The sequence below is a fragment of the Athene noctua genome, chromosome Z (genome assembly GCF_965140245.1).
Source record: "Athene noctua chromosome Z, bAthNoc1.hap1.1, whole genome shotgun sequence".
Taxonomy (NCBI): domain Eukaryota; kingdom Metazoa; phylum Chordata; class Aves; order Strigiformes; family Strigidae; genus Athene; species Athene noctua.
In genome coordinates this window covers 27656250-27677670 of record NC_134077.1, presented here as the reverse complement: position 1 = coordinate 27677670, position 21421 = coordinate 27656250, and the positions used below count along the sequence as shown (strand labels likewise).

The 21421-nt window shown below is 36.1% G+C and overlaps 1 protein-coding gene across 2 annotated transcripts in view; it reads left to right on the top strand.

Annotated features, from left to right (window-relative positions):
* Nucleotides 1–21421, top strand: part of SV2C (synaptic vesicle glycoprotein 2C) — a 120889-nt gene that overhangs the window by 87216 nt on the left and 12252 nt on the right. Inside the window, exons 5-11 of one of the 2 annotated variants that reach the window (XM_074932103.1) lie at nt 8573–8706; nt 8847–8936; nt 13260–13370; nt 15595–15683; nt 16022–16186; nt 19022–19155; nt 20416–20619. In XM_074932103.1, the coding sequence (XP_074788204.1) occupies nt 8573–8706; nt 8847–8936; nt 13260–13370; nt 15595–15683; nt 16022–16186; nt 19022–19155; nt 20416–20619 (927 nt within the window). Of the gene's footprint in view, nt 1–8572; nt 8707–8846; nt 8937–13259; nt 13371–15594; nt 15684–16021; nt 16187–19021; nt 19156–20415; nt 20620–21421 lie in introns of those variants that run through there. The other variant, XM_074932104.1, reaches the window with a different exon arrangement.

The following is a 21421-nucleotide window of genomic DNA, read 5'->3' as shown; positions in this document are numbered from 1 at the left end:
ATGCTGCCAGCTACTGCTGTGGTTTTCAATAGCAGAGATTTCATAAGATGCTTTTAGGCTATATAAATAATTAAGACAAATCTTTCATTCATAGGCCTTAGTTACCCAATTAGGATTCGACACATCCATTTGAAAAATATCTAGTGCTCATTAAATTCAGGAAGGTCGCAAACCACTGACCTATTGCATCCTAGCACTACTTTTGATATTTTCTGATTCCATGGTATTACAAGGGCAGTGGGAACATTGCAAATACACCCGAGCACTTACAGGAAGTGTTGGTTTCAATAGGACTGAGGAGGGTGCCATATAAGTCCTAATATCTCTCCTAACAAGTAGATGTAGGCCTGTATCAGATCTCTAACTGAAAGGAGAAAATTTTCTAAATCCAATTTAGATGCAGAAATGTGAGCATTTATAAGGAAATGAAACATTTGAGCATTTGATTACAAACCACAACTCTTTTCACATTTTGCATCTGAACCCTGACAAAACTTGATCAGTGTCCATCTGCATTAATTTCTAGCAGTCTTGGACAGCTTTCTCTGAATAAGGCTCATGAGTGCACATAAAGGAAGTGCAGAACATTCTAGCCTGGAATATGCATATTTACTTACTTAATAATTTCAATTACAACATGGTGTTTCTCATTTTAAATTTCAGAAATACACAATTAACATAAGTTTTAAGAGAGTTTTTGCATTGATTTGTATTTTATAAAGTGAGAAGTAGAGGGAGAAAGCTGTTTTGAGGACACACAAGTTTTATAAACACTGATTTAAGATCTAAGCAGAAAATCACAGATTTGCCCCGGAAAATTTTTGAAATCTATGCTCATTATCCAGGGACTGTAATGAGTCATGATATACCCACTTCCCAAGGAGTATAATAATATTTGCATTCAGAATGAAGCCACATAGAAGTTATTCAGGCTTGATTCTTGATAATAAGTGTCTGAAGTCTGACAAAATGATTCAGGATGGAAACAAAACTTAGTGGTGACCAAAGTCAAGACATTGCAGTTCTGTGTTGAAGTGTTTTAAGATTTGGTATGTTTCCAGTCCTATAAAATAACTGCATTGTGTTTGTATTCAGAATCGCTAAGGTGCAAAATTGGATTCTGCATGGTGGTGGCCAGATGGAGACATTTACATCAGCATGACACCTTAGCAAAGTACATTTCTACTCTTTCTCCCTGGTTTGAGAATGTAAAATTCTAAGTGGCCAAAGTTAAACAAACAGAAATAGAGGACTGTAAGTTTGTCTCCACTCCTCAACAGTTACATCCTTTGTTCCTTTCCTGTAAGTGAAACACTTTGCTTTTAGCCCTTCTTTTCATGCAGTATCATATCAATGTGTGCAACAAATAGTTTAAATCAGAGGATCAATCTAGGAAGGGCTCACAGAACTCTGTATGACGATCCCACATCAGCTGAGCACCTCTCCAGGGCCAAACAGGTATTGCAGAACAACTCATTCTCTTAGGAATGAGGTACAGGTCTATCAAGAAACCGTGTAGAGGGTTTTGTGCCTTCTTATAGGGTGATGGTTCTGCATTTATTTCAATGTCTTTCTTTATGGATTTGGACAATACAGTCTTCTCCCAAACTCTATTTTGGCTCTGATTTTTCTCTTAAATTCATGCCTCTCCAGTGTTACTGAGATCTTCGAGCACTGTTAAGACTTAACCTGTGTAAGTATTACTGCTCCTGTATTGTAGGTAAGGATGCAGCATATAAATACACAGAAAAGCACAATAAAACACTGCAGACTGCCAATAATTCACCATGTAATTGGATGATGTTAGGGAGAGTGGTGGCTTGGAGCCAAACTAAAGTGAATAAACAAATGTATATTTCTGTGTTAGATAAATAAGAGGGAGAGAAATCTTTATCTCCTGGCAGTTGGTTTGCTGTCAGCTGACTTTCACAGCTGCTGTTCAAACCCAGAAGTTTCCTGCAAAGTGCACTTTCCTAAGATCTTTTATTTTTCTCTTTTTAACATGCTTTTTGGTATGGGTAATCATTAAAGTTTATTTGTTTCAGTACTGTTTTACATGAGTAAAAGGTAATTTGTCCAGCTCTGTGAAGTGCACAGAAATGTTGTTATCATATCTTTCTGTCATATAGCAAATGAAGAAGAGGCAAAACCAATTCTGAAAATGCCATAAACTGCCTCTTGTAAAAGCTCTTCTACTCTCTTGCCACTGTTTGTTGTAACTATTGCATCTTTGGAATAGTCCACTGAAGGGGAGAATATGGCGTTACTATGTAGGAAATTTATAATGGTCAATTTATTTTGCAAGTCCTTTCTCTCTGGTTCTGTATAACTTCTCTTCTGCCCTGTAAAACTTCATAAAATTTGAACTGCTAATGAGTTATTTTGCCTTATTCATGTCTTTGTTTTATTTAGTTGGCCCAGTATCCTTCCCAGTAAAGAAAATCGAAGTGCAAGAATAGCCTTCTTTGTTGAAGTCAAGATACAGACATGCGATTCTCATAAGGCTCAGTACTGACAACAGTCTACTTCAAGTCCCTACACATACTCATGTTTTTCTAGCTAGGAAGGCAAGTTAAGATCCTGATTTTCTAATCATAGGTAGATCACTAGTTAAACATCCTTTGCCACCTCTATCATCTGCCAAGGTTAGACAGATGATGTTACCAGGCTGCTAGGTACCTGCAGTTCTTTTGTTAGGAATTGCTACTTTAATTGTCTTATATGGTTGCATCGGTTTATCTGCTATTTTAAGGATTAACTTCTTGCCTGTATTGGCTACTGTGAGTCACAGCATCTTGACACAGCCATACTTCAGGGCCAGCTGAAAGTCAGATTTCAGACAGACCATTGCAATCCATGCACACAATGACTTACAAGCTTCCTTTGTCTTTTTTTTTTTTTTTTTTTTTTTTTTTCTCTGTGTGTTGCTAGGTATTCTGATTTGAAACTAATTTTTATGGTTTTTCTATCAGGCCTGTCACAAATACATTAGTATTTCCATAGCAATGAAACAAACCTAACAGCTCTGTATTCTGCATAGAGTATATGTAAGGTTGTGTGAAAGGCTGACATATTACTAAACCTCAAATTTTGGGCATGTATCATGCCATATCATTGTCTGAAGTATGAAGATATACAATCTTCCTCCTCAATGAAAAGTAAAACTGGACAGTACTACAGCAGGTATTAGAAAGATTTTAAAAGTGGGCTGATATCACTGTTCAAAGGTACTACAGCTGGAGACCTCACCCAGACTACAGTGCTATGCACTGGATAGAGGAGTTGTGTCTGACAGTGTTAGAGAGCAAATTATTTTCTATGCAAGGTCAGCCCTGCTTGCAGCTGTTCTGGGACTTGTCTGAATTGTAGATAACGCTAGCGGAGTGATCAGAGACCTGATAATCTCAGGTCTTCAAGTGAAGGGGAATTGATGAGTGTCAGTGGTTGACAACCGTCTCCTCTGCAGGAGAGGAACTGTGTCTTTAGAAAATGCCTTGTTCCTTTTAATCACAAGTGTCAGCAGACCAAGTCTGAGTTTAATGCATTTGCAAAATATATCTGTTTAACACTATTACTTTCTTCTTTGATCCTGATGACTCTCAGGGACTAATAGCCTCAGCTAGAGAGCCAGGCGCATGCTGGTGAAAGTTAGTCTTCTACAGGCACCTATGTTAAGGTACCTCCATCATGGTCTGACACACTTCAGCTATTTTATTTGCAGATTCCTTCTGCTGAAATTACCAGCAGCTGACCTGCTGAGCCAGTGGGTTTGCAGAATATCTATCTGTCTAAGTTAAAAATATCACTGCCTTTCCCATGTGATATTAATAATATGATCACAGGAAAGACAAACATTCGACTTTGTGTTACTGTAATTTCACATCAATACAATTACAGAATAATTCTGAAAACATTATTTCTGCATTTGTTAGAAACTATGTATTTCACTCAGTATTATAAAAATGCCTAACTGAGACTCCTTAGCTATATAACTTACCTGAACTATTTTTTTTTCCTGTTTCAGTGATGTTTTACCATTATTCTAGATGGGTACCACTAAATATGTAAGCTCAAATGCTAGATGTCACTCACGGTTAAACTTGGTAATGCTAGGACATTAAGTGCAATATTAATAATGTAAATACTTCCAGTCCTCCTTATAATTATGATTTAGCTTAGATTTGGGAATTACTCAACAAAACAACAGCATTTAATAGTAGCAGTCTTTCTGCAGAAATGTTTTAGATTTATTTGCATTAAGTGTGGTAGTAGTGCCACCACGTGGTAACTGAATACAATCACATATCTTAGGACATTTTCAAATTTCAAACATTAAAAATTGAGGTTAGGAAGCTGAGTTTTGACCAAAGATTGTGTGGTAAACAGAAATGTGAAAAATTATGAGATCATAGAGAGGATTCTGTAGAAGAATCTGTCGAGTCTGTGAATTCCTATAAATTCTTTGTCTTTCTCCTCACCCCTAATTTTAGGATTTTTCTTGCATCTATTCCCTCCTTTGATTTACCAGAAGACAGAATTTTATGCAAACTTGGCTTTTGACAATTTATGACGCTGCCATGAATTCCTCTGATTCCTACTGAATAACAAAAATTGTTCTCAAGAATGGTCGGTCTTTAGCTAACCATGCTATAAAATCCCTGTATTTGGTTAGGCTTTCTTTGTCCATATTAGTGCCTTAGAAAGGTGTTTCACAATTTTATTCCTCTGGTATTTAAGAACATTAACTTTGTCAGCCAATATTTATACAGCACCTGTAAGCACTCATGTTTTTCATTGCCCACATTGCCCTTTAGTGTAACACTTACTGATTTATAGAAAGCTATCACGTGCCCTTTCAGCCCTCATTTTGGGAAGTTAAACAAATCATCCCCTCTAGTAACCTAGCCACTGTAAAAGATTATCTTTGTCCTTGAAGATATACAATGTTTATTGGGTAATATAAATTTATAAAATTCATCATAATCTGAACAGGTTTACCTCTATATTTATTCAGAAAAATCTATGACAGAAATGCTCTTTTCTCCCATTTGGAGCAAGAACTCATTTATAATATCCTTTTAATTTATTAATATTATGGAGCAGATAAAATGCTCTGTTGGGAGGCAAGATTTTGTTGACACTGAATTAAACATACAAATTGGTGATTAGATATAGATTAGTATCTTGTAAATTTTGGTTTTGCTATGCTGTGTGCCGCTGTGTTTCGGTAATCAGTAATTGCCATGTCCGTGATTCACTTGGCCTTTTCCAGCAGTCAGTAAAGTGGGAGGATGGTACTGAGCACAAAGGTTGCTGCAGCAGCTTCACATTCAGTCATTCAGTTATGTTGCTCTACAGCACATCATTCCCAAGATGCATTTTGCTGAATGTTTTGCAAATAGAAAACATTGGGACTTGCCACCATTTTCAAGATTAATGACTCTCAAACACAGCATAGCCAGGGAGCAAGGGTGAAATTTAGCTCTAGGTTGTTGTGCAGTGCTCTCAACACAACCATGTGGAGCTGCTCTGTCTTTGCTATTGTGTCATAAATCTGGGAAGAGAAGCAAATTGAGTTACAGCCCAGAACACACTTCCATTTGGTTTCAAGACTTAACATACAATAGGAATGAAAGCCACTTTGTGAGCTAAATTCAGGGATACTCTAATGGCTCCATTTTTCAGATTAACTCATGACCTAGGAAAATTGGATGGGTTAAACATAGGAATAAATCTAAGCTTGCTCTGCATTCAAAATACATCCATTTGTTTTGCTGATCTAGTGCTGGTACTGGAATAGACAGGAGAGCAGTCTCAAGAAACCTGTGTTGCAGCTAGCTTTTTTCCTACCAATTGCTTCTTATAATTCTGACACTCACTATTATCATTAGTTCAGCAGAAATGTTAAATCACAGCATAAATTGCAGCAGCTAATACAATACATAGAGGAAAAGATGGAAGAAGAGCAAAAAAATCCATAATTAACATTTCGCTTGACATACCTCTCAGATACTTTGAGGAGTAAAATAGGTCTTCTGTACTCTGTCAGGATGACAAGACAAATGTTGAACTCATTGCTTTTAACTGATGAATGGTGCACTCACTGCTTTTAATTAATTGTGGTATGGTTCACTTACATTAATAAATGACACCTTAAAATAAATTATCACCAGTGTTTTCCGGTACTGGTTACAGAGCACAAGGTTTTGTTGTTTTATAACAGGTATAAAGCCAGGTTGATTTCATTTACCACAGAAGTGCCCTTTGTGCCACTCAGTCTCATAAAACATAAACCAGAGCAGTGAAAGGTAAATTGTCTAAATATAAACTGGGGCAGTTTTTAATGACGACAAGACCCAGTACCTTGACCATGATGTTCTGAAACTGAAAACCCAAGTCCTGTGCCACCTTCCCTGTGGCACTAGCAATTGCACGGCTGCCCAGTGAGTCTGATCAGCTCACTGCTCTGACTTCAAATTAACTTGACTGACAGGAAATAATTTTGTGAGTTCTATATCAGGTGATTTTATGCTATAATTTAAAATATGTAATGAAGAATATGATCCTAATGATTACTATACAATGTGTACACCATACCCAAAACACAGGTGTGGTTTCTAATTGCCTCATTAACTCACTGTAAACCTTTCCTTCTTTTCCTTCCCATCCCAATTTAGATGTAAATATGCCCTTATTATTTAAGATTTGAAATTCTATAAGGTCAACAGTTGACATTTTCCAGAAATCTGTAGAAAGTAAATTTTGATATACTTGTACATCCTTTTCAGTTTGTATTTTTTAATCTTAAATTTTCATTCCAAGTTCTATTTTGGAATAAAATTTAACATTAAACTGTAGACAGCCGCTCTGAGTTGGAGGGAACTTTGGAGGGGAAACGTATGTTTATCTCGAACCTTACTTAAAAAAAAGTAACATGGCAGTCCAAGATCACTGCCAGCACTGTCATTGATTTTACCTCTGTCTTTCTGGGGTAAAGAGGGCAGGATTAAATAAGGCTGTATAGCAAGCTGATATAATTTCTGAGACATGGAAACTTTGTAGGAGAGTGGAAAAGCCATGTTCCCAAGTCTGCAAATCAAAATATTTCACCGAACTGTTGATAAAGAGCAAAAATAAATCATGGTCTGACTGTATTTTCCATATGGTAACATGTAAGTACTTTAATATGAGAACGTTGGGGTTTTTTAAAAAAAATGTATTTATAATCCATAACATGAGATCTTTAAATTCCAAAATACAGTACACATTTCACAGATAAATACCTCCTTTCAAGAACTATTTAATAGACCATTGGTACCATGTTGCACCAGTTGTTTACCAACATCCAGACAGATTTAATTAACCATATCTTTTGTCTAGAAAAATCAGTTAGCAAAGAAATATATGAGATTAATCTGGCGCCAGCTCCTTCATTAGCCAGGATTCTGTTTTCTTCCAATAACCTCTTCTGTCCTGTACCATTATTCTTATGTTCCACTCATCTTTTAATAAGTTATCCTTGAAAATTTTACTTGGAAATTTGTGCTGTGTTGAAGCCAGACTAAAAGGCCAGGTTGTTACCCAAATTATATTTTTCTTTTTCTTAAGAGAAATTCTTAGGTTTCCTACAATTCTAGCATTTCAACAGTCCAGTCATAGCAGACCAAACAATCACATATTTTATTAAAAAGCTGAATTACCAGCCTTGCAGTTTCACATACACGTTTTCCAGTATTTCCTTTTGTGTTCTTCTCAGTATATTTTAGCAATGGCTTCTACAGCATGTTATTAGTCAGCACTCAGATGTATCTCAAGATCAATTTTTCAGATAAGAAGGGTTGTTCTCCTGTTGTTCTTTTTTCTTCATCTCTTTATATAATCAGAAGTTCTCTCTCTAGTTCAGTGCTAAGGTTGCTCTTCTCACATAGAAGTTTAAATACTGACTATTTATTCCTATACATCTAGTTATGGCACAGTGGAATGAATGTCCATTTACTTTTAACAGAATTTAAGGAGTTGTATAGTGCTCTGGAACAAGATAGAAACACTTTAGGCATTGTAAATGCTTATGTTGAACTGTATTATATTAGGAAGCTCTTATTAAGAGTCCTGAAATTAACTCTTTGTAGAAAAGGTCAATAAGGAAGCTGTAAAATTCTGTAAAATATATCATCTGAGTGTAGATTTTTAATTTTCCCTTCTTCAAGTATTCATATAAAACTATTACTTTGTATATGTATTACTATGTATGGTGATGGTGTCCGTGTTTGGTTCACATAACTACCTTCATGAAGATACTGCTAAGAAACTTGAAAGAGGTTTCTTCATCCCTGAGTAAGGAAATTTCCCAGCCTGCATAATATGGCCAGTTTCCAGCATGACTAGTCACATTCAAGAGGCTGAAATTCATGGTGTAAGATTATTTGTGAAATCATCAATATTTGTGGAAATAGAACAGATCGATCAGACTTTATCTAAATACAGGTATCATTTTTGCATTTCCAAGAAGCTGCAGAGTCCCACATGCGGTACTCCTTATTTTTGTACATTTTGTGAATTTCTTCTTTCGTAGGATGGAGTTTCAGCATGGGCTCTGCCTACCAGTTCCACAGCTGGCGAGTGTTTGTGATCGTCTGCGCACTGCCCTGTGTCTCTTCTGTGGTAGCCCTCACCTTCATGCCAGAAAGCCCACGGTTCTTGCTGGAGGTATAACTTTACAAATGGTTTTTAGATTAGAGTCAAAATTATTTCTGTGTTTACATCACGACATTTATATAACAGGTATTGATTGCTCAGTGACTATAGTGAATATATAATATGTATGTATGTTTTGATCAAATGTTCAGGTTGGGAAGCATGATGAAGCTTGGATGATACTCAAGCAAATTCATGACACAAACATGCGAGCTCGTGGTCAGCCTGAGAAAGTCTTCACAGTGAGTATTGCTTTTAAAGCTAATCGCTTAGCACATCAGCAAGCTTGCTGACTGGCAATGTCTGGAGGGCTTAAGCAGTCAATATTAATACTCTGCATGACAAAGCCAATCATTTGGACTCCAAATACCTAAATATAAAAACTGAATTCCTATTAAATTGCTATATATACAGCAGATGTTAAGGTGTCAGCCTTTGGCCAACATATTCTTGAATGTATGACCCCACAGTGTGATAATTTTCTCTGGTGTACCCAGGTACTTAATAGACTTCATCTGTGATTTCTTTATTAAGTTTACTTCACCCTTAATAACAGTAGGCATATGGAAGTCAGGATTCATTGTCTGTTGTGTCTTTAAAGCTTTTGAAATTAATTTTTTCATCAACTGAAATAATCTTTTAAAATTCATTTTGACTCCTGTGAAATAATAATTTCAGTCATTTATTTTTTTCAAAACATCTTGAAAGCTCAACCGCATCTGTAGATGTAAAGATCTAATTATAAGATCATTTTTAAATCAATGAATTGTTTCTATTTAGGGGAGAAACTGGCTATTCAGATGTGGGACTTTTTAAGATATTTTCCTTATTTATGAGGAATCTACACAACAATTTTGCCTTCCTGGAAACAGTAGGATCAAACATCAGAAGGCATCTTCTTGCTTTGAAATCCAGTCTGTCTTTCCAGCTTGTGCTGTTCTGTGGGAGTGCTGGCACTCTGCTCCCTCTCAGAGCCATGTGTGGGATGTTTTCCTCTTCCAAAGGCTTTCTTCTTAATTTAATGCACATATAACTCAATTAAGAAATCCTCTTAAAGGTTCTGCATTTGCAGGCAGTCTTGAGGAATGACCATCTGACCATATAACTTTATTCCATTAAGACATAGTTTATTGCCTTGGGTGTAGCTTCTGTTGCCTCCATTTAATTTTTTCCACAAAGAAGCTCAAGAACTCCTGTATTGAGCCTGAAAGAAGGCTGGTTAGCACATCTATCATGTTAAATCCACAATTATTGATACACCAGTGACCTACCCCTAATCCCATCTAACCTAATATTTTATTTTCTGATTTCATTTATGTGTAAAGGGATTTGCCTAACACCCTACAGCTAGGGTGTAATTTCACAATTGGCTCTTGCTGATTTCAGACAGAGTATACCACTCCCCAGTCACTCTCTTTTTTTATTCTGCCAGCATTGATATTCATTGACTAATTGCACAGTCAGCCATAGCACAGACCTTGTCTCCCTACAGTGCTGGTTTAGGCACAATGAAGAAGACAGAAATGTGCTGGGACAAAAGATGGGAGGAACAAATAGCCACAGTCTCACATCAATTTGGTGTAATCGTAATCATGTTCTAAAGCAGCTGTGGAGAAGGAAATAAAACACATGCTTGTTGTTTCCAGTTCTTGTGATCTAACAAGTATTTCTCTCTATGGTTGTTAAAATGTGGCACTGAACCATGTTGAACTCAGCACTTTATTTATAGCTATTTTTGATAGTTGGTCAGACATGAATAAGGCATGAATAATTACAAAAACACCACTTTCTTGGGATTTTTGCCAGTTTCTGTTCTGAACATTGAGAAATCTCAATTCCAGATATCAAGGAGTTGAAGCATTAGAAATACTTTGATGTATGTGAATGTTACACATGTATAGAACCCTCTATTTTAAGCTTGCATTAATGTTATTAGAAAATGCATCATTGTCTCCTCATTGGTCAATATCAGCACTTCAACTTATAAAACCCAGAAAGCAAAGAACTTAAGCATAATTTGTTTAGTCTCTCTCTCTTTTTTTTTTTTTTTTTTTTAACAATAAGTTAGTCCTGAATATTGTGACATTTTGTCTCAGTTATTTATTCACATAGCTCTCCTAAACCCTAATTGCTTCATCCAGTACCATTCTATGACTTATGCATTACTGTTTTCCTCCACTTCATGTCACTAGTTACATCAGATGTATTTTGATAGTATGTTTTCTAAATCTACAGCTCATCTAACTTTTTCTCCATTACGGGTATAGTTTTTGTGTTCTTTCCTTTTATATGTTTTCCTAATTATATTGATGTCATTTTTTCCTACAAGCTTTTTTTCACATCATGTTTATTCTTGTTAGTTATATTATTGAGGATTTTATCTTCAAACCTTTAGAACAGAGAAGTTATCATCTGATGAACAGTTAGTTTTAGAGTCAGAAACTCTAAAATGGAAGTATTGTAGTTACCGACTGTGGAGGTGGTGGCTCTTCAGGTTTTTGCAAATCTCTCCTGAGAGCAGTGACACTAACAGAGATGATAGTAAGTTGATAAGATCTTGTATTACAGAACTAGTCAAGTTAAACGTTTATCTACATGCTTTATTATTTTCCTGGATCCTTAAAATAGACATTCATTGAACGTTTAGGTAAAAAAAACCCTCTGTATCCTTAAAACTAAAATTCTCTCCATTCTTTCATTGCTTATCATGTATTAATTAATCTTTTTTTCTGCAAACACTTTCTTTTGCAGTATGTCTTGATTTTGTAAAATTTAAAACATTGCATATTTCTAGCCATTGTTTTTAAACAGAAGTTCCATTTTCATTGAAATAAGTATTCTTTATTGTTTTTTCTTTCATTGTTCATATACTGACAGCTGAATTTGCATGGTCCAGATGGACCATTGTCCTGATCAAATAGGATGTTTCTTATGTTAAAGGGGCTTTTTGTCTCCAGTCACATATAGTGGTCCTAAGATACATACGTTTCCCCCAGCCTCTAGAGCTCCAAACAAGTCAGGTGGCCCAGGCGGTGAAAAGGCTGCCCCTGATCCTACAAGAGTGGTACTGGTTTATACAGCATGACTCAAAAGGCATGCCTTCAGTGCTCAGATGCATGTCATGTGAGGATGTCAGTATGTACAAGGTCTTAAATAGTCTTGGAGGACTCAACTCAGTCTTTTGTATAGCATGTTTCATAAAAGCAGTTTAAGAAAATCTTAAAATCAATGGAATGATGCAGACAGAATTACTGTTATTGGAAGAGGCGTGACAAGAATGGTGCAGGCTTTTGATATAATGGTTTGGCAAGACAGTGAGCTGCAGTATTTCAGAATGATGGTGGTTATATCTAAAACCGCTTAGTGGGCTTTTGTTTGTTCTTGTTCACCGGATGAGGCTGATGGTGCATCCTAAAGAGTATATGTCTGTAAAAGCAGTGGACTGAAAACTAGAGCTTTACCATCAATACTGCTATCCCCTGATGACCTGTAATACACTATGATACATCTGTGGGTGGTGGTGTCCTCATTCCGTTAAGAAGAAACACAAGCTATTGCTTACCTTCCAAAATTGCAGCCAAACATCGAACACACAGTCTCTTGCTCTCTCCTTCCTTATATGTCAGTCCCTTTCCCCATTCTATTTGTTTTCTTTCCACACTCTATTTGCCTTCTTTTAAAATAAACTGTGGATGAATACACTGCCTTTTGTGATATGAACCTGAGACCAGAGAGCAAACCAAAACCAAAACCGTACAATGGTATACATTTTTCAGGTCTTGTGTCTGGAAAGACCATATAACACTTTCTTTCTTGTTCTGCTACACAGGAGAGTGCAAGTGAAAATTAGCATTTCAGGCAACATCACATTCTCTGTCACTGGTAATTCTGTATTTTTCCCTGAAGTCTGTTTATCTCATTTCACTTTAGATGAAGTAGATAATTGCTCATAACAGCAATAATGTGTGTAGTTCCAGATTGTTTCACCTAACTTCTTTCTCTCTTAATTAATAAGGGTAGTTTAAGTCAACATGCAAAAAAGATTCCTTGTCTAATACTACAGGAAATAAGAACAAAGGAAGAAAATGTTTTTCAACTATTAATTCTTGACATTTCAAATACTTCTGTTATCATTACTGTGTCTTTAATCAATAGAATTTCAACAATGTTGTGATAGCAAGTCAGAAACTAGTTGATAGCAAACTTTGGGCATGGTTAACTGAGCATTTAAATAATGTTTTATCCTCTATAATGGTTATATACCCTTAGGAGTATGTACAGCAACACCCTAGCAGAACCTGACAGTAACAGTTTCAGTCAGAGGAAATAGATTTCCTGCATGTGTTGAAAGGAGAGCTTTTCCAAAACAGTTACATCCATAACCAAATTTGGCATTATAGTGCACTAGTATTCCTTCATATTTCCTAAGTACTCCTAGTTTAGACACAAGTTTAATATCTGCTCAGTTTTACTTTATGGGATTTATTAAACCTTTCAATATGCCTTGACAGACAGTTAATGATTCAATAAAATTCAAATACTTGCTGCTCTGTTTTTATTTCTAGGTTAACAGAATCAAAACTCCAAAGCAGATAGATGAACTCATAGAAATAGAAAGCGATACAGGAACTTGGTACAGGAGGTGTTTTGTTAGAATTCGCACGGAGCTATATGGTGTAAGTGGCAACATCTCTGTTCATTCTGTATTTGTCTTTCTACTAGCCTTCAGAAATGGGATGGATTGATTGAGCTCATGCTGGTGATAGCTATAATGCTATATTTTCCATGCAACTGGGAGATTTGGGAACCATAGTAAGGTTCTGATTTCCTGACCCAGAAGAGAAGCAGGTGAATCACAGAGGTTGGTCCCAACTTCTGCAGAGGAAAATGATTCATTGGTGTTCACACAAGTGATGGCTAACAGTTACGTAGCCATATTCCCAAGAACCACAGTATAATATGTACGGGGAATGCGTATCAATATATACCTATGGAAAGAGGTGACGCATGATGAGATGAAAAATTATCAGCAGGAACTTGAGGTAGCTACATTACTTATACAAGTGATGAAGTCATTAATAAACTGTGTAAACAAATGTCAGTAAAACCTTTATAAGGCATCGTATCTGTATATTTTTAGGCATGTCACATGTTTTACTAGAAAACTACATTAGAGGTATTTCAGAGAGTTTAATACAAGCCCACTGGGACTGTGCTCTGTATCCTTGTTTACTTTTTTGAAAAAACAAAATTTTGCAGTATCTTTGAACATTTTAATGAAAATCAAGAAAAGCCTCATGAATTAAAAAAAAAAAAAAAAAAAAAAAAGTCAAAAATAGCTTTTCACATCTGTTAAATAGCTGGCATCTTAAAGCTCTCCAGACCTATGATGAAGTGTTTTAAACCAAGGTTTGTCACAAAAATGCTTTGCTTGGAAAAATGGCATTTTCCCTGTGAAAAAAAAAATCCAGAAAATGTCTACTTTTATAGTTATTTGTCAGAAAATGGAGTAGTTAAAGATTGAAATGTTATGATTTCACCTTGTTACTAAACCAGAGTTAAAGGAGTTGTAGCTTGGTTATCTCACATCCTTGTCATCTCACTGGACTAGCCCCTGGGTCAGAGCACCTTCCTTGTTCCATGTTGTATGCTGAAAACTCCTAGAAACAGACTGCCTCTTCTCTTCAAAAGGAGGAGATCATCTCGAGATGAGAGAGAGAAAGGAAGGAACACCATTCTCAGACATCTCTGCTGACCTGGGGGTAGTCCCAGCTTTTCCTCATATAGTTAAAATACCAATTTCTCGCTGTGGGTTATGATAGATGTAACTCTCAGTGAGTCCCTGTTGTATTATGGAAGATAGTTTGTCTAAACTACACTTTAAGAGCAGTGTAATACTGGGAAGTGAGAAGAAAACATTTCTGACAAGATCTCTGATTTATTTGAGATAGTGAAATGAAGCTGTCTAGAGATTAGGAAAGTTTGAGGTGGAGCAGGGGTGAATGAACAGACACAGTTCACACTGGTTTATAAAAAATATGAGCCAGCAAAGGGTGTGCTTACAGCTGAAAGATAATCATATCCTGGGCTGCATCAAAAGAAGTGTGGCTAGCAGGTCGAGAGAAGTGATTCTGCCCCTCTACTCCAGTCTCATGAGACCCCACCTGGAGTACTGTGTCCAGCTTTGGAGTCCTCAACACAAGAAAGGCATGGACCTATTGGAGTGGGTCCAGAGAAGGGCCACAAAAATGATCAAGGGGCTGGAGCACCTCCTCTCTGAGGAAAGGCTGAGAGAGTTGGGATTGCTCAGCCTGGGGAAGAGAAGGCTCCAGGTAGACCATATTGCAGCCCATCAATACTTAAAGGAGTCTGATAAGAAAGATGGGGACAGACATTTTAATAGGGTCCACAGCGATAAGACGAGGGGTAATGGTTTTAAACTAGAAGAGGATAGATTCAGTCTACATATAAGGGAGAAATTTTTTACAGTAACGGTGATGAAACACTGGAACACGTTACCCAGAGAGGTGGTAGATGCCCCCTCCCTGGAAACATTCAAAGCCAGGTTGAATGGGGCTCTGAGCAACCTGATCTAGTGGAAGATGTCCGTTCCCATCAAAGGAGGATTTCACTAGATGATGTTTAAAAATCCCTTCCGATCCAAATCATTCTGTTTCTATGAAAAGAAGACAGAAAGTCACACAACACATACAACCTGGCTATAGTTAGAGATTAACATTCCTGTATGAGAAGTACAGCTATGACCAGAGTATCAAAGAGCTGATCTTCTCTCTCTGATGCCCTGACACAGCAAGAAAATCAGAATGAAAAATCTTCTATCATTTAACAAAATTGTTCAAAATATTATTTAAAATAAATGTATTTCCTAATGATTTACAGATTTGGTTGACGTTTATGAGATGCTTTAACTACCCGGTGAAGGATAATACAATCAAACTTACAGCTGTATGGTTCACTCTGTCTTTTGGGTAAGAGTATTTAAACCATTTTTGACAGACTTGACTGACAGAAGAATCATCTGCATGCATCTTTCTGTCACTATGATTATCCTTTTTATTCAGGAAGATTTTATTCGGTTCTCTCCACAAAATATTATATTTATTGGTTAGTCTGTTCTTGGTTGCAAGTCTGACTCATCAGGAATATGTCCTTCAGAAAACTGGCATCTTCTGGTGTCAGCATCTTTCAGCATTTTTATTTTATGGAGGATTTTATTATGATGGAGCAACTGCTCCATCACGTAAGTAGCCAAGGGAGATTTTCAAACAAGTGAGATTGGTGACTGAGCCTTTTCTGGTTTTCACAGCTACTACGGCTTATCTGTCTGGTTTCCTGATGTCATTAAACATCTGCAGTCAGATGAGTATGCGTCCCGAGTGAAACATTTCCGCAATGAAGAGGTTTCACATTTTGTCTTCAACTTCACACTGGAAAATCAGATTCACAGCAATGGAGAATACATCAATGACAGGTTTAGAGGTTTCCTAATATCCTGACTTGGATGGAATAAACAAATGCATGCTTTAAAACATGTCCTAATAATCTGTTTCTCCATTAGCTAATGATACATGGGTTTGTTGCTTTTTAATGGGAATTTATTTCTGTTCTTGATTTCTTATGACTCATGGAGAATGGGGAGAAGTGGACCTGTACATGCCCTGGCAGTTCCTGTGTGAGGATCCCCCATGCAAACCCAGCTTCCTTTTTATCCTGAAAAACAGAGCAAAAAGCCTAAGCTAACAATACTTCCTTTCACAGTGGGATTCAAAGGTTTTCAGACCCAACACATGCTGTATATATTGTAGGGGTCTGGGGAAGGACGTACTTTTATCTCTGTTTCTGGTTCTTATATTGATAAAAGACACTTCTCTTGAAACACTGAACATTGAGTGATTAGGATCTTATAACAGAAAAATAAAAGCTGAATGTTACTGTAAATCAATAAAAAGTATGAACAGCTCTGAAATGGGAAACAACACGTTTGCAATGCCTTTTGTGTTCTTTAACTGAATCCAAACATTTTAAGGCTCTATCCAGACTTTACAGATAACTAGATAACTTACGGGAAAATTAAACACAGCTGTTCTAGGTATCTGGTTTGTCTTAAGAAACACGTAAAACAAGCACGTGAATGCTCTGGAAGTCATGGTGCTAAGTAGTTATTATTTCCATAGGAAAATCTATATCTAAGTAAATTAAATTAATGATTTTGGTAATAGGGGGGTGGGGGTGGGATGTAATTTTTTTCTATGAGAACTTGAGTTTTGACACAGTTAATAGTCTGTGCACTGCAGACAAAAAATAGCAGTTATTTAATTTTTAAACTAATCATAGCTTCCAAGTTCCACTCCTTTTCAGAAGGTAAATGTTCTCCTAAAAACAAAAAACCAGTTACTCTCAGTAGCTGACATCACTCTCAACTGAGGTCTTATCAATTTGAACTAGAAATTCTTGTAAAACACTAAATCTATAATAGCATTAATCTACTCTAAAACATGAAATGACTCTTTCAAATGTACAAATCTAACAGCTGAGATTTTCAAAATATTTTCCATAGAAGTATGAATTAATTTGATATTCTTCCTCCACAAACATTTCAATACTCCACTTACCCTCAATCTCAGTGTTTCCTTCATGTTCTTTCTTAACTAGAAGATCCATCAATACCTGACTTTTTACTTCTTTACATTTCTATTGGGTTTTAATTCAATCATCACACCACCATTTTTAATATAGTCACGTTTCCTGGCCAAAAGTAAAAAGTGCATCAGAAGAATGTAGGACACGTAGTGTGTCATTTCTGTTCCAACAGACTAATCTAATTGCTAAATTTTCTTTGTACTTCTCTAGAATTAGACTACATTTTAAAATTGAAAGTGCTATACCAAAAAATAATAATAAGTTGACACTGAATGGCAGCCTAATTTTAATCGGAGTCTGTCAGAAATGAGAAATGATACAGTAACTAAAACTAATGGGTTGAAAACACCATTCTTCTGACCAATAGACAAAGAGAATTCATTAACTAATGTATTTTCCTGTGACAAACACAATTAGCTTCTGCTCTCTTTTTCTCATAAAGATGTGATTCCAACAACTTAATTGGCAACAAAGTTTAATTCCTACTATTTTCTATCTAGCATATTTTGCATGTTCTTATTCCTACTATTATTCTTGTAATAAGAAAAATACTTAGCTAGTTGCACCAGGTTGAATTAGAGCAGCCAGGTCTGAGTTTGGAGGGATTCGCCATTTCAACAGTTCTTACTGCTGTATAATAATTAAAGCACTATTTTTCAAACTGTTGTTACTTTGGGTGAAGTCTGCCTGCAAAACTGCCCTTTTTTAATTGTAACTTTTTACACACCTCCGTGTAAAATAAATGATGATGTTTTTATACATCTTTTTTTTTTTTAATTAGCATAATTATGTTATTTGGTAGAATTGTACTAAAAAGTTTTATAGCATTGTTTAGTAACATAGAAGTAAAATGTTACTGCTGGTAATACACTTTGTCATTGACTTTTTCTATGAATGACTTGATTAACAGTCATGATCAAAGACCTAGGAGTTAAATGAGAGTCAGTAGGATGGAGGATGTTCAGAAATAAGAAAAGCTACTGACAATTTGTTTATATCTGTTTTATGTCCACAGTAACTACAATTGCATCCACAGACACAGAAGCAACACACATACTTCCAGTTAGATAGCTAGCTGTATAACTAGCAATGTAACTGTTGTGTTTATATTAAACCATTTTGCAAAACCGGTTTTTAACACTTGGACCAGTATGTTTTGCATTTGAGCCTGACACAGTGCCTAGTGTGTTCATCTGGAGAAATAAAGGTTCTTTAAAAAAACTCTTTCTCTCCAGCTTGTTGGTAATATCAAGTGCTTGTTTGTTCCAAGAGACTTGGTTTCTGGAGCATGATCTCCCATTTCTGACTGTAATGTCAAATTACAAGTAATAGTGATTTTACAAGGCTACTTGTATTTTACAAGGCAATTTTACAATGTCATGGCATTGGTTTTTGTTGACGATTAAAGAAAAGTAATAGCAAAAATATTATCAAATAAATTGTATTGCCAGCTATGGGTATGTGAAACTATTTATCTTATTAATAATTTTTCTGAATCATAGTATTTGAGAATCAGCTAATCATTAATTAAATTTCCAGAATGCCTTTAAGAAAACATTGTTACCAGGGTTGAGGTTTTTTTAGACATGTAGAGCTGCATCAGCTTGTCTTGTTGCTCTTTCTAACCTGTGAAGGAAGACTGACAGAAATTATTTGTATTGGGCAGGTTTATTATGATGAAGTTTAAATCAGTAATCTTTGAAGATTCACTTTTTAAGAACTGTGTGTTTGAAGACATTACTTCACTGAACACATACTTCAGGAACTGTACTTTCATTAATACCACCTTCTACAACACAGGTATTATGAGAAAAATGCACTCATCATCCATTGTTCAGCTGCATGTCTTCATCTTATGCTTATAATTTCTGGATTTCTAATAAGGCATACAAGAAGTTCTCTTGCAGGGAATAAAAAGCTATAAAAAGCAACAGACCTCTCTAATGTTATAACAAAAACATTAAAGGATCACACCCATACTAGAGATACTACAGATCTAATATTGACTCAGATAATAAATATCTCTTTGATTTTAATCATCTCTAAAGACATTCAGTCTGGAGAGGAGAAAATATATTTACTGCTTTACTGGTAGCTTTAACTAGAGAATTTTTATTTAGTCTAAATACAACTGGTTCATTGCACTTGCTGTGGCATGGGAATCTGAGTTCAGGATTCAAACTACCTAATCTATAATTATTCCTACTCTCTTAAATATTGTAACAAAAATATGAATGTGTATTTTCATATGTTTAAACAGAAGACTGGGGTTTTGTTCAGTTTAATAAAATATAACTGAAAGTAGAACATGGCCAGCTAAGCTTGTTGGAAAGATGGGGCACTTCTTACTGCTTTCCCATAACTCCAGCAATCATATTAGCAAGAGAATTAGGTTTCAGAGAAAGCAATGCCCAGCTTTCTTTGCATGGAAGGAAGGTATTCTTGATTCAATGTTGTAAGGCTGACAGAGGGAACAGAAAGAAAGTAGAAGTATAGGAAGAGATCTCTGAAATGGTATTGGAATAAGAACGGCCTGAAGGATAGCATGTAGTAACTCATCCATGTTTAAGCTGAAGATCATGATACCTTCTCAGAAATTAAAATTAGTGTAATCTGAATTGTGTAGGAATGGTTCACTTTAAAAGAAGTCAAACCAAACTGGCCATGATGGCAGTCTCATCTGAAAGGCTGTCTGGTGTGGAACTAGAAGGTCTGACACTGGGCAAGACTGAGTGATAGAAACTTGCAGATACCCAGTGCTTTTCATGCAAGACTGGCTGGTTCTGAAAGACCTTAACCAAGTACAATCCAAGCAGAGCTGAAATACAGTAATATAATTTGCCTAGTTTCAGGCCTTAGTTGCTCTTTTTCATGAGCCTTGCAAATTTTTCTATTAAGATAAAAAGGGATCAAAATTAACAGCAATAACCAGTCCCATTTTATGAAGCAGTGAAAACTCCAAGCTGTCATTAAATTTGCCTAAACTTGAAATGCTTTTAATCAAAAACTGCACATGGAGTTGGCTGTTAGCTGAAATGTTGCTTTTTCTTCTTTCCACAGATCTTGAGCAATATAAATTTGTTGACAGCGAACTGATAAATTGCACATTTTTCCACATCAGGACAGGATGCCAGATTTCTTTTGATGATGACTACAGTGCCTACTGGATTTACTTTGTTAATTTCCTGGGAACTTTGGCAGTGTTACCAGGGAATATTGTGTCCGCTCTCCTGATGGATAGAATTGGACGATTAACAATGCTAGGTAGGGGCTTCATTTTGAAACAGGGAACACCATCAAAACCTAAATCTCTCCTGATAAAATAACATGCTCTCTTTTTAAAGAATTTGGTTCAGAGAGATGTAAAACATTTCTTCTGCAAATACTTAGTTTATGCAGCATTGTAAGTGCCATTTTAAAAAGCAACCAGTTTAGAAACTCTAGAAAAAAATGGTTCTGTAGCTAGTTCTGCTATGCCACATTATCAGTCATTGCTCTTCCACGCTGATATTACAAGACCATTATTTAGTCATTTGAGATGAGATTTTGGAGAGTATTGACTGTTGACTTGTCTTTGTTCAAGCTGAAAGGAAAGCAAGATGTGCTCAGGTGACCCTCAGCTGGTGGAGCAACTCCTTGGAAGGGTCAGCTGCTGTCCTTTGCCTGTTACCTATCTTGCAAAGTAACATGGTGGAAAGATATCTCCTGTGGATTATCTGCAATTACAAATCTCTTTTCAGTTTATCTAACTCATATGATAATTCATTGTGTTCATTGTCTAGGATAATATCTCTATATAAATGCAATTCCCGCTTAGTGTTTTTATTGCTACAATACATAAATGAGTTTCATGTATTTGCAGAAGATGATGAACAGGAAGAATGGGGGGTAGTTTTTCTCAGGCAGCTTGCTTTGGGAGTTCAGAGAGGTTTCCAGCTTAATATTTTATGATATATACTAATATTTGAGGAGTTACATTTTTTTCCTATGACCCCCTTACAATGTTTGCCTGACCTTACCAGCAGGGAACGTCTCTTCAGTTTTTAACTCAAATATATAGGTCAGT